The sequence below is a fragment of the Chlamydotis macqueenii genome, chromosome 9 (assembly GCF_036417535.1).
Source record: "Chlamydotis macqueenii isolate bChlMac1 chromosome 9, bChlMac1.mat, whole genome shotgun sequence".
NCBI lineage: Eukaryota > Metazoa > Chordata > Aves > Otidiformes > Otididae > Chlamydotis > Chlamydotis macqueenii.
In genome coordinates, this window is record NC_141564.1 from 13,872,736 (window position 1) to 13,886,664 (window position 13,929).

The 13,929-nt window shown below is 42.1% G+C and overlaps 1 protein-coding gene across 3 annotated transcripts in view; it reads left to right on the plus strand.

The window, feature by feature from the left end:
* The first annotated feature begins 245 nt into the window (after positions 1-245).
* ACAP2 (ArfGAP with coiled-coil, ankyrin repeat and PH domains 2) overlaps positions 246-13,929 on the plus strand; it is a 66,637-nt gene continuing 52,953 nt past the window's right edge. For 2 of the 3 annotated variants that reach the window (XM_086754465.1, XM_086754466.1), the window contains exon 1: positions 246-416. In XM_086754465.1, coding sequence (XP_086610591.1) covers positions 364-416 — 53 coding nt within the window. In that variant the 5' untranslated portion in view covers positions 246-363. Of the gene's footprint in view, positions 417-3,637; positions 3,698-13,929 lie in introns of those variants that run through there. The other variant, XM_086754467.1, reaches the window with a different exon arrangement.

Sequence of the window (13,929 nt, forward strand, 5' to 3'; positions counted from 1 at the left end):
TGGATGGGCCGTCTGCCCTTTCCCCGCCCTAAGCCGCTTTGGGGGAAGCTCCACCCACGTCAGCATCTTATTGGCTGTTTCTACTGCGGCCTGCCGCTCAGTGGCTGTCTGGGCCGTCAGTCGCGGTTGGGCGCGGGAGGCGGGCAGAGGAGGGCCGTTCGGCGGGTTTTCCCGCAGCAGGCGCCCCGCTACCGGGCCTCGTCGCCCTTCCATGAGCGCCGCCCCCGCCTAGCCCCGCCCGGCGGCCGGCCTCGGCTCGCCTCGGGCTCGCCCCGCCGCTGTCGCCACCACCACTGCCGCCGCCACCACCACCAGCAGCAGCAGCAGCAGCGGAGGGAGCGGCGCGCCCCGCGGCAGGGCAGGATGAAGGTGACCGTGGACTTCGAGGAGTGCCTGAAGGATTCGCCGCGCTTCAGGTGCCGCCGGGAAGGGGCCGGGCCGGGGCCGTGCTGGGGGGACAGGCCGCGGTGGAGCGGCGGGGCGTTGGGGGCCGCGCCGAGGGGCAGGAAGCGGGGTTGGGTGTCCGCAGGGTGGGGAAGAAGCTGCCGGGGCGGGGCGGGCCGGGCTGCGGGGACGGGAGTTGGCGGTGACAAGTGGTGGCGAGCCGTGGGCAACCGGCTGCGGGGAGAGTGGCGGGCTGGGGCCGGCGCTGTTGCGGGGAGGCGGTTACCTGGGCCGGGCGAGGGTAGGGTGGCAGGGCAGGGGCGGCTGTGAGGGCTGCGTAGGGAGGTCAGGGGCCAGGTTTGAGGAAGGGGTTGTTGTGGGGCTCTGTGGGGTGCGGGGCCTGTTGGGGTGCGGGGGGCTGTGGGGAGGAGCGGGGTGTGGGAGGTGCGAGGAAAGGGGCAGCGCGTGTGGCGCATCGGCTGGGCGGGCGGTGCGCGGGACCTGGGGTTCCTGTGCAGGTGGCTCGGTCTGCAGCGAGCGCTGCCGGGGTCTCTCGCCCCTGAGCGGATGGGGGGCGGAGGGCGGCAGGCAGCTGGTGCAGGAAGTGATCAGCAGCCGAAGCAATGCCTGCTCCGGCTCCGGGGTGTGAGCTCCCCAGTGGCCTGTCTCCGGTTCTTCAGAGTTGTGCTTACGCTTCAGCTCCCAGCGTCTCCTGCCCGCGTCTGCTGCGTATGTCCATACTCAACCTGCCCACTATTGGGGTGCCAGTACTAAACAAGCTCAGTATAGTCTTGCTTCCCATTGTCAGACCAAGGCATGTACTCTTTTGTTTCTCCCTACTTGAGTGACCACTTCTCTGTTGTTACTGTAGGCTTACTTCTGCTATGTTGGGCAACTTTCCCCTTCATCTTTCCCTATGCTTATATCCATTCTATGGTTTGTTTATTTGTTTTGGGGTTTGGTTTGTTTTGTTTGCACTGTTGTATCTACTCAACATAACTCTGCCTCTCTGTTGGATGTGTGGCTGGTCTGTGCACATAGGCCCACCTTCCATGCCTGGTACCTGATGGAAGGGTGCCGTGACTTGATGTGATGTGTCACTGCTGTGCCTCTCCTGTCCTGTGCTGAGCCCATGTTTGGAGCGCCTGTGGGTCTGTGGTTGGTGCAGGCTGGGTGAACTCTGACTGTTGAGGGAAATAGTCCTGCTCTTCCTCTGGTCCCTGGCTGTGTGTTTACACCTCCTCTTTGTGTCAGCTTTAGCAATCACGTGGTTCTGGGTTGTGGAGGAGTTTAGAGAAGAAGGTTTGAATGGCTCACCACTGGCAGAAGTTGGAGTTCCTGTTTTTCCCTCCTTTGCTCCTGTCTCTGCTGCCAGCTTGTCCCTGGCTGCTTCTGCTACGGTTTTTTTCTGGAGACTGTGACTTATGTTGTTGGATCCTTCAATGAGCTAAGACACTGTCAGAAGAGACTGGGTGGTTTTCTGCTTGGTTAGTGAGTTGAGTCAGCATTGCAAGGGGTATGAACCCTCCTAAAGCTTCTGGGGAGGAGGAAGAGGAAACTTCACCGCCAGAAGCAAGGCTAGAGGAAGACAGCGGGGAGTGAGACCCCTCCCCTCCCTGGGCAGCAGGGATCTCTTACATTGGCTTAGCTGTTCCACCAAACTTTGCCCAGAGTTGGACATGCTTGTTAGTACACATGCTTTACAGCACAACTATGTTTAATGTGGGTCCATCCTGTCTGATGACAATGAAGTCTTAAATCGACTTAATTTGACTACAGAACTGTACCATGAAATATACTTTAAAAAATTACTGATATCTGCTGAAGTATAGAATACACTTGAGAAAGCAAGAAATTGTGACTAAAATTTGTGAGCAGAAGTGTGCTGCTATCTCCAAGTTAAGACATACTAGTTAATTTGAACTCATTTTGTATCACTGTCCTTTTGCACCTTTTGATTCCTTTTCTTCAGGGAGAGAAACTGTGGAAAACACTTTGTCTGGGTCTTCTATTACCTTATGGTCTTTCTGACACTCTGTGATGCTACTGCCTTTGAAGAAATTGCAGAAAATCTTATGGTGTAATCATTTGATGCCACCAAAACATCCTCCCAACTTTTAACTGATAAGAAGTGGTTAAAATCATGAAGGAAAAATCCTGTAATATTTCTGGAAGAAATTAATATTTCATTATTAGTCATTAGTGTTTGCTGTTATAACTTTGATCATTCTTAGTGTTCATATGAATTACCTAAACCAAATACTAGAAACCTTCTAAATCGAGTTTACTGCAGTGGTTTTATTAAGGGATGGTAGAGACACTAGTGTAGAGCAAGGTGGTTACAAAGTCCTAGTGTTCTTGCAGGGAGCAGTGTGTGCTGTGCACCTTCCTGTGCTGTGTTCCTTATCTTAGAGCAAAGCGGAGCTGCAGCTTTCTCCTGACCTTGCTGAGCAGGTGGGTGTAGTCTCCATCCTTCCCATCAGTATACTTGTTGGAGCAGTTAAATAAACCTGCTGGGAGGTACTTACTGTGTAGAAATGTCACAGTTTACTTTCTTATAGTTGTGGGTGAATCAGAGTTCCTGAGTCACCAAATCCCTGTTTTCACAGGGAGCTATTTAAATCTTTTAAAACATGCCACTACAGAAGAGCTTCGGACACATGGCTTCCTTGCTTGTCTGTTTCTCATGAACTTCGTATTGATCTCTTTTGGCTTTGAGATGTAATTGGGAATATCATAGTTACCCAAATCAAAGAAATAAAGATTTGTTTGCTTGCTTAAAATGCAAGGGAGCATGGGTTGTTGCTGTTGAGTGGCTGATATGTGATAGATAATAATGGCTATAAAGGATTCACGTCAGAAGTATGGTCTGTTATTTCATAGTAAAGCATGCCCCTCCCCCCCCCAGTAGATAAAGAAACCTTTGAATTATAAAACCTTAAGCGCTGATGGCTTATTTGCACCGCTAGGTTTGTAAACGTATGACATAGCAGATCAGTTTTGGGTTGGAAACTTGAGGTTTGAAAACTGATTTCAAAAAGGGCAAGGGAAAACTGATTTCAAAAAGGGAAAGGCTATGGACTCAGGCACACTTGTACAAACTGGCAAACTTTTTTTTTTTTTTTTTTAAAGCTACTTTGAAAATAGTCTTGCTAAAATCACATGCTTATCCCTCATGACTCCCTCTCTTAGAGTATGGACAGACCAAAGATCTAGCAAGGAAATGCGTTTGCAGTTCTCCTAAAGTGTGTCCGTGACTTCCCATCAAATGAAGAAGCTGCTTGGGGAGGGGCTTTGGAGCAGTCCTTGAGTAGTCAGAACTGAGCTGTGCTGGCAAGTTTGATGTAATCAGGAATTCCTGGAGTGGTTTTTTGTATGCAAATAGTATTGTGAAATAATACTTTCTCCTTATCTATAAGCAATGAGAATTTCAGTTTCAGAGTTTAATGGTAGAGGCTTTTACACTGATGTTTCATTTTCATTTTTTTTTCTTTTAAGTAAAGGATGTTTTCTCTTAATGAGTGAGATAGACACTGTAGCAGTCACATGAATCGCTCTGAACCTGAATTTTTAGAAAGGGGAAGCAAGTTTAAGTGATGTGGAAATATATCTGCTGAAAGTAACAGTTAAATATCTTGATAAACAACAAATAATAGAAAAAGCAACATTCTTGTGCTTGTGATGTGTGCAATTGTAAGAACTCTCTAGAATAACCTTCAGTCTATTCCAGTCTTTAAAAATGCATCAGTAAAAAACTGTATTTTTTAGATAATTTTTTGTCGTTATCTGTCACTATTGCTGAAGTTTGAAATTTTTTTTTATTCAATTTTGTATTCACTTCCTGAGACCTCAGCTGCAGAGCAGATGATGGATGAAGGAGGTAGATGAAAGAATATAAATGTAACTGTTACAATTACCATTCTTAGTAAAAGTACATCATGGGTAGGTTCTGGGTGGAACTGGTGGTTATAGTGTGCTCCCTTCAAAGGGAGTTGTATGGGGAGTCTTCAGTTTGGATGGAGCTGAAGCATTGCTTTGTGTAGGCAGGCCTGCAGCGTAGGTAAGATTGACTTGTCACTGAAGTCCCTGATATGTGCGTTGCTTTTCTTCTGTGGCTTTGATTCTGATCTATCTACATGGGGCCAGCTGAGATACACCTCCTGCTTACGTAGGGTCACTCATGCCACTTCGTGACTTTCTAGATCTATTATTTTTTTTTCTCTCTTCAGTACTGTGTAACCAAAGTGTAGTCACTAAGCATCTGTTTCCCAGGTAACAGGGAGTGTTTTGTCACTTTAAAATATGAGTAATATGGGCAAGTGACTTACTTAACTTAGGTGGAATAGGTCTTGTTCAGTAGCCAGAGAAATTAGAATATGTGCCTAACCCTAAGCTTTGGTCTGCTTATTACTTTCTGAAGAAAACGTGGAAATTAGAAGAACAGTAAATTTGGCCTTTCTGTGTTGGCTTGCAGCGGGTATGGTGCTGCAGTGCAGCCTGCTCCTCACCTGCTGCGTGACAGTACTGCGAGTAGCAAGCAAAGCTCTCTTATTCAGCAGGAGTTTCTAGCGCGGTAAGCTGTGTGTGGTTACAGTGCTGTACTGTTGAAATCACTGAGGCTGCTCCCATGGGTAAACTCAGCCACATCTAAAGTGTTAAGACGTATGCGACCAAGAACTGTCTACATAAAAAATCTGTTTGTTTTGCTCAGACTCACCTAGCTATTTTAGGAAGAATTTCCAAACAAATGTTTGGTTTGGGCTTTCTGCTCTTGGTGTTTAGGACTGAAAAGCAAGTTTGTGACTTACTTGGCAAGGCAGGGTGGAAAGTATTGCAGAAGAACAGAAAAAGAGAGATACACTAAGTCGAAAGAAAAAGCTGCCAAACGTTTGTAAGTTTGCCTTTACTGTTCTTCATACTTGTGGGGTCATGATGTTTAGAATTTCCAGTATGTGGTTGTAGAGCAGCACTTACCATAGCTGAAGTGTAGTGACGTGGAGGACAATCTTAGTGGGATGCTGGTGAGTTACACGTGTACAACATCTCTGTACTGCTAGGAGTCTGATGGAGTTAGTTAAACAGAGTGCTTCTAGCTTTCTAATTCTTTGCTTTTGTGGAGTTACAGTGAAGCAAGTCCTGTTCTACTTAGTCTCTGGTCAATGACTGTCTTATTTTTGATTCTGTGTCTACATCTGTACATCTCAATGTAAATTGAGGAAAATAATTGACCTAAAGGAAGGAGGATATATTGGAAAATAGGACCCAATGTTAGAGTGTTTTCTTCTAGGGTAATCATACTAGAGTTAGAAGTTTCATCCAAGATCCCTCTCAAGTACATTTCATCAGAATCTCTCACACTGAAACATTTTAAGCCTTTTCAAATTTAATAGTAAGTTGTTACAGTCCTCCCTAATGGAGGTTACAGAAGTGTGTCCTGGAATCAAGTTATCTTGATTAGGTTTGTGCACCCAAGTTATTTAATTTAGGAAAAAAAAAAAAAGTTGGCTGTCATAATTATGTATTACAAAGGTTAGAGTTTTTTATTCTGATTCTGTTTTTGTTATTTGATTGATTTATGTTAAGTAACAGCAAACTAAAATATCTTAACTATATCTCAAATTGCTAATAGCACCTTAAAATGTCGATTTCCTTGGGTTTGGTCTTTTTAAGTTTTTATCTTGGAATGTTTAAAAGACCCCACACACTGAGAAAAGGGAGCTTACAGTGGAAGTAGTAAGAAAATCTGCTAGCTATCGTAATGTTGTTATAGCACAGCAGCAGGATCAGTTGCTGAAGAACTGACAGTAATTAAGCTTGTGCAGCTGATCTTTAATGAGTACTTGCGGAATTAGAAGGACAGCTTATTTATGCGTATGTGTGTGCAATGTAACTAATTATACAGGCTCTTACAGTCACTGAAGTTTTAAATATAGATTTGAAGAGGTTTGATTCTTTAGCCTGGAGTGTCTGATTTATGTTGGCTAAGCACATCTCATGTAATTACATTAAGAACTTAAGTTATGAAAGGTTTGTATTTTGAGAGGAGGGAGGAATATCAGTGTTAAAATATCTGGAAAGCAGGGTTAGTAACTACAATATTCATTAGGAAGATGGCAACTAGAAAATAGAAATGGTGTCTGTCTTGGGCTAGGTGGGTTTGGGGTAGCTTTGCTTTTTCCTGTACGTGTCTGAAATCATCGGTCACCAAATAGAAAATGTGCTGATTTAGCTGTGTTAGCAGAGTCCTGTGATCTTTTTTCAGGCTTAGCTTCTTGACAACCTTGTAATCAGAACTGTATTACTTAAAGTCAGTATTTTTCTTGTTCTTACTTTGTGCAGTGAACAGTATGACTTAAATTATTGGTAAATTTTTACTGTAGTAAATCACTCTAAAAAGTCCTCAAAGCAAACTCCATCCTGATAACCTGCTTTGGGAGAAACGGGAAAGGAAAATACTTGATTTTCATTGACTACAGAAACATTCCTATGAAATTATGGTTTACAGAGTCAAGAACTCTTTGCTTGGGTCTTGATGCAGGCCTTTCTGGTTAAATCAGTTAGTTTAGTATCTCAAAGAGATGCAAATATACAGGTGTCAGAGGGAGTGAAAAAAACCCCAATAAACAAACAAAGCCAAAACCCACCAAAAAACCCCATGTGGTTACTTGGTGTTATGTCTTGCAGTGCCTTACATCTGTGTGGACAGGAAATAGAAGAATAAATTCTGACTAATTTACTCCTCCCCCCAAGCCCCCTTGTACATTCAGTTTTAAAACATGTATGGATGTGTAAACTATGCAAATGCATTTGTGATCTTTTTGAGCAGACGCCATGCTGCTTGTCTGAGATGGATATCCCTGTGAGTTTAGGTGATAATTTAGGTGGTTTGCTTTTTGACAGTGGCAGGTTTGTAACAAAAATCACAGTGAAAGTAGCTTTCTGCAATGGAAGACTGTTATGAGGAAATAGATTAGCCTGTGGACATTATTTTAATATCTGCAGTTTTCCATACTTCTCTGCGTGACAAAGTAAATCCAGGTTGGTTGCTACTCTTTCATATGACTAAAAGACTAGGTCAAGAACATGACAGATCATAAATATTATAGTTGTGATTATAAACTAAACAATTTCAAGCATTCTGATAGACTAAAACATTGTTTTGCATTCCTGATGATCTCTTCAAGAGGAATCCTTGCATATGCATCAGAATAATTACTTTAAGGTTAACATCTACTTTGTGAATGTTAAAAGTATCCAGGCCTCAGACCTGGTAAATCAGTTGTTTTGGTGCACTGTGAATAACTTATACCTGGGTAGGGGAGAAATCTGATTTATGAGATGATGTCCTGTATACGTTTTCAAACTGACAAGACACAAAGGCTAAGAAAATAATTTGCTGCAAAATAATCACTTCAAGTGTTTTATGAATGAGAGGAGGTTTTGAACGGAGAAAATGCTTGTCAGATGGTTGGCAAACTTACTCTTGTGGCATGAATCTTTCTGTGAATCCAGCTTTCTGTTTGGTATTCTAAGTTTTCTGCGTGAAATTCTAAGACTCTACAATGTGCAGGCACAGCGCTCTTGAATAATTTCTAGAGTTCATGGGTCAATAGTAACGGGGATTTAAATAGTTGTATTGTGGTTTTGCATGAGAGAGATGGTCTAACAGTGGTTAGTGCACATGTACAAACTACCTTTTTGCTTTTCATGAATTTATGATATGTCTTCATAGACCTCTGCTGACAATTCTGTGTGAATAAGCATAAAGCAGAGCTAGTGATCAGTTTGCAGGATGTGATTTTGAAGTTTCTAAAATTCCAAAATGTGGGGGTTTTTTATATTAAGCTGGACATAATACAAAGATAAATTGGAGAAACCCTATGTAGTGAAATGTATTCCATCTGATGTTCCATTTTTGACAAAAAAAAAAGTTCTGTGCAGGAGAATTCCAGATATCCATCTTTCTGGGTGCCAGATGTTAGCTAAGTAGGAACACATGGACATCAAACACACTCAACATTTCTATGTATTTTAAATATCCTAGTCTTCAATTATTAGTGATCTTGTCATTGTTTTTAAAAATATTGCTAACTTCTGTGATGTAATAGATCACGTAACAGATCTTTGTGTACTGATGTTTGGAATGACATTTTGTGGATTGAAATTTGAATCTTTTGGTAGAATGGAAAGGCGTGCTGTATTCGGAGCCTGACTGCTGGCAGTGAATGTTATCCCTTCTCTCTGACAAGAGACGTGGATTTGATCTGGGAGATGGGGTTTAGTTTTCTACTCCATGGTGTCTACCCAGCGAGGCACTGGGTCTCTTCTGTCCCCTTCCTCACTGCTTATTGTCAAGATCGAAAGGTGCAGCTTGTGTATAGTTTTTGCGGGGTTTTTTGTTTGGTGGACTTCATGGAAGTAGTCATGCTCTGCATTTAGCTGGATTCTTCTGGTGAACTTTAATGCAGAGAACGTATGGTGTTATTACAATATTGTTGACTTTATGTAATATGCTGTTACTAACATGCTTTAAGTTGAAGGTGACCTAATAAAGAGCTGGGTGGGTGAAGAGGAAAAATAACATAGGCAGAGCAATGTTGCCTTTGTGATTTTAACTAGGACTAGGCAGTAAGAAGACTGGAAGACTGCTCAACTGGAAATGTAGGTAATATCCTATCTTTCCTAGGCTTGTAGCATTCATGTCAACCGGTTCGAGTTCTTATCTGTATAAAGAACTGAGTAATTAATGAAATAGACCCTTTCTTTCTAAATTTCCTCAAACAGGAAAGTTGGAGTTAATATCTTTTACTTTGTAGCCATCTCTCTTCTAAGCTAGATCTTCAGCTTAGACTCCTTCAAATCTTAATGAAGGGTAATAGTTGTATTCCAGGTGCCTCTGGATTTGTTTTAGCCATATGTGTCAGGATTTGGTGAGCTGCACCCTGGAAATAGCTTGTTTCTACTCATTTCCAAAGGTGACGTAGGTGACTAACTTGGGTAATCTATGCGTAGATAACAGTATTTGATCAGATCAGGCACGCGACAAGAATAGAACAAAAGTATTGGCTTTGATCAGGGTTGTTACTGAGGGTAAAAACTGCTTAGGATGATGGAGGAATCTCTCTTTCATTGAGAATGCAACTTCTGTTTCTGTTTGTGTATTGCTAAATCAGAGTCTGTTTAAAAAGTGTATGCATGTGTGAATATCTCTACGGGATTCTTCTCCAGAAGAATCTCCAATTTGTGGAGTAGCATTTTAAAATTACTCTCTTCCTGGGGTCCTTTTTTTCTTTTCAAGTGTTTAATATTGAATAATATATATGCCTGTTTATTCTATCCTACTTGATTTATCCCAAAGCTAATGATGAAAAATGACGTGATGAAGTGTAAAGTATGTGTACTATTGCAACATATCCGCTGTATTGTAATTAGAGATCTTGAGAGATTTTGTTTGAAAATATATGCAGATGATTTGAGATGAGAAACCTTTAGTATGTAATTAATAAAGGATATGTGAGCGTCCGGTTGAGAAGTAGCTTATCTGCAGTTGGCATCGATGATGAAGGAAAGCCCAAGGTCTTTTAAATCTCCTTATGACTAAAAGTAGTGGGAGAAGAGTTACTAAATGTACCCAAAGAATACTTAAATCTTCTCCAGGGCATATGCATTTTGTAGTTCCTATTTTATAATATTCAAAATGCTTATTTTTCTAATAGATTGTCCGTTATCACTTGTGAGAGGGATGAAGAAGAAAAGACTGGGTTTTTTCCAAATGTGAAAACAGTAAATTTGAGGAAAATGTCAATACACTGTGTTTCTGTATTCTCCTACTCCCAATGCTTACGCACTTTGTTGTCTTGAGATTCAATGCATTTGTACTGAAGCAGTCAATCAAATGCAAAGGCATAAAGGACAAACAATACTGATATGGTGTCAGTAAAGAATGCTCCTAGATTAATTATGGAGTACTCGGATCTCCAGTTGCCTCCACTTTATGGGAAGTTTTCTGCATGGGTGGTTAAGTTGGGCTGTATCAGTTCTGAACATACTGATGCTGAGACTCCTATACAGGGGGATCTAGTGATATTTACTCTTTGTTTTTCAGGCACTGCTACCCTGTCTTTTATACTGGCTGCATTTGAGGTACATGAGGAATATCTTTCCAAATCAGGGATTCATTTCTTCATTCTTCCTCAGATTGTTATTACTTATAGCTTTGAAAAGTTGATGTGACTCCTTAGCATCTGACTAGGAGCTCCAGATCTTGAGGCTAGTAGATAGGACAGAGTATTTAGGTGGAGGGATGTCCTATCTTTTATCCTTTGCGGTTGATTCCTTGATGGTTATATGTATGATTCCACTTCCTGACCTTACCACATATTTTAGTTTTCAAATGTTGAAATCCTTCATTCATTCTGCTGCTTCTGTGATCAAGCTCCTGGGTAGCTGCTGAGATTTAGGAGATTAAAGCAGCCCTGTGATGTTTCCAAGTTTTCAGCAACAAGAAGTTTCTGCACAGCACCATCAGTTTCTTGAGCTTGTTTCTGCTTTTTTTTTTTTTTTTTTTTTGTTGCGACATCTTGATACTATACTCCTACTTCCTTATCTGATAGTGAGGCCTGCTAAAAAGTTTTTGACTCACTCTTGAGATGTTGAATTATTAGTCAAAGCTGTGCAGGACAGGTATTGTGATGTGTTGCATTCTTATCGAGTTTACATTTAGCAATATAATCAACTTCTTGTCTGTGAAGCTTTCTGGTCACTATTGTGTCCCCATGTTGTTAACAGCTGTCCCATAATGAACAAAACATTTAAGTTGAAAGATGGAAAAAAAAAAATCTGAATCTTTGTGGAAGAAAATAGCTGCTAATTTCCTACTTGGGCTTACTGTCAGGCTGTCCTGAGGTAAAAAAACCTTAGGGGGAAAATATTAGGCAAAAGTATTGGGAAAAGAACAGTGTTGGATATTTCTGGCAATTTACTTCAAAAGAGGAGTGCGGGGGGGAGAATTTAGGGCCGGCAGGTAGCACAGATGTTCTTACAGACTGTGTATGGTACGTTAAATGCTGCTGCAAGTTTAGTGGTAATCAGCAGCCATGTATCTTGAGTGCAATACAACTTCTTCCATTTTGAAGGCTGATCTGTTTATCATGCTCATTATCTTTTGAGCCTCGTCTTGCAATAAAGAACAAATCACGTGGAGCAAGCCTCTTGAAGGGGTTTATCCTGTTTCTTTGCTTATTATATCAAAGACGGTGTGAATTACTGAGGATGAGCTAAACTTGTAGTTGAAGAAGACCTTGAAAACTGGTACCTACAAGCAAGCTTTTGGTTTAATGATTAAGTGAATTCAATAAATACTGTTGGCTTATTTCATAAGAGGAAAAGCCTGACCTGGGAGGAATAGAAGAATAGTTCTTCTAATATTGAGGATTTTATTCTTGTTTCTTTACTCTGGGGAAGTTTGAAAGACAGATATTGCTTGCTGTGGACCTGAGACAACTTGGTTTATTCTTCAACATGATAATCTTCAGTTCAGGAAATGCGTTTCCGTATTTCAATCCACCAAGCTCATAGAAAATTGCTAGGATTTCAGGGTGGGGGTGAAGAGAATGTCACATTTCTGATTCAGAGTCCTACTGTTCAGGTTGTGAAGCTTTTCCAAGCTATTGATAAAATGTTTTGTGGCAATGACTGAAGAATTAATAATGTAGGGAGTACTAGCGTGACTGAGGAAGTTCATCTTGGCATGTCAGGAAGCATTCATCATCTGTTCCTCAGTATGGAGGGGCTCTGTGCCAGCAGGGAAAAAGCTCTGTGGTGCCAAACCAGGACTTCAATGGGCTCTGTGACAGGCTGCAACAGTGTTCTTTCTTCAGGCCATATTAATGGTTATGACACATCTCATAAGTTATAAAACTCTTCTTGTATGTATCCGTGCCGTTATCCAAGGTTATTAGGCCTTATTGTTCAGTGTATGACTTCTTTGTCCCTCAATATGTCATGTTTCTTTTTTAATCTATGGCTGTCTGATGCCATTGTGCATGTACCAAAAGTATGTATTATTAGCATGTTGGTTAAGGTGCCTCTAGATACCTTTTTATGTCTAACTGTACATAAAAGAAATCAAATGAAATACACAGTGATAGGAGGGAGCAGGTGATATGCTGGAGGGTAGATAAACCATTCAGAAGGGCCTCAGCAAGGTGGAAGAAAGCACTGGTAGAAATTTCCTGGAGTTTAACCAAGATGAATGTGAAGACTTCCTCTGAAAAGGAACAAACCCACGCAGCTGTGCTGGCAAACAGGGACCTTTATGTCCTGGTGAACAGCAAATGGACTGTCAGTGAAGAGTGTGCCTGTGCAGTGGTGAAAACTGGCAGTGTACTGGGCTGTGTTAGCAAAAGCATAGCTGGCAGGTAGAGGGGAAGGAATGATTACCCTGTATTTAGCAGTCATCAGGCTAAGTCTGGAGTGTTACGACCAGTTTAGGGCCCTGCTAGTGTGATAAAGATATTACCAAAATGAAGGACGTGCAGCTGAAGGCAACTGGAATGGAGTACGTGGAGTTGAAGGAGAGGATGAGTCCTGTGGCCATCTTCAGGCTAAGAAGGCTCGTGGAGGATCTAATTGCTGTCTTCAGTTACCCAGTAGGAGGTTGCAGAGTTCAGGTAATGGTATAAGTGTGGAGTTTTGGTTTTAGGTGCACAGTAGAAGGAGATGATGACTGAAAGTTGTGGCAATGCAGCTGACATGCACTGAGGGTCAAGCATGGGAACAGGTTGCTCAGAAAGGTTGTGTTACTTTCATCCTCCATTCTCATACAAAGTGGAGAGGATCAGGAGTATTGGTTATAAAGTAGTTACAGCTTACTTTGGGTGTCACAGCATCACCAAATTTTACTCCCTTTTTCATGTTTTTGCCATAGCCGTGTTAGGTTACGCATAGGTAGGTAGGTGAAATGTGTGTTGATCCTTCAGGTTTTTTAGCAGAGGGGACAGGCAGGGTATGGGGGTTTGAAATGTGTCTCTAGTAGAACTGACTGTTTACTTGATTGGTATGGTATTGCTATCTTGTCTCTTCTGTGACTTTCCCAATAGATTGCTATTTAGAGGACCTGGCTGTCAACATTGTATTTGTCTGTGCAATGGCATTAGTCGTGGTGTTATGTGTTCCCCAGCCTGATTTTACCCTCAGCAGTTAGTGTGGGGCTGTTTCTAAACCAATCTGCAAGCAGTTGCTTAGAGTCTGAAGTGTGATACCAAGGTGCAACTGCTCTGTGTCTGTGTGTGTATATATATTAAGAAAAAAATCTATCTCAGGCCAATTAGGTGAGCAAGTATAGTGTCCTATGTGGTATACTTGGGTTTTAATTTGCCTTTGCATCATGCTTAGACCTCGAAGTCCATCCTCTGATGAATGTCTACTGGCCTTTTTTGCTTTCTGATGGGCTGAGCCCAGATGGGCTCTGGCACAGAGGAGGAGACATTCCTGTAAATCATCAGGTGCATATCCTTATGTTGCACTTCTGTACCTCATCCTGTT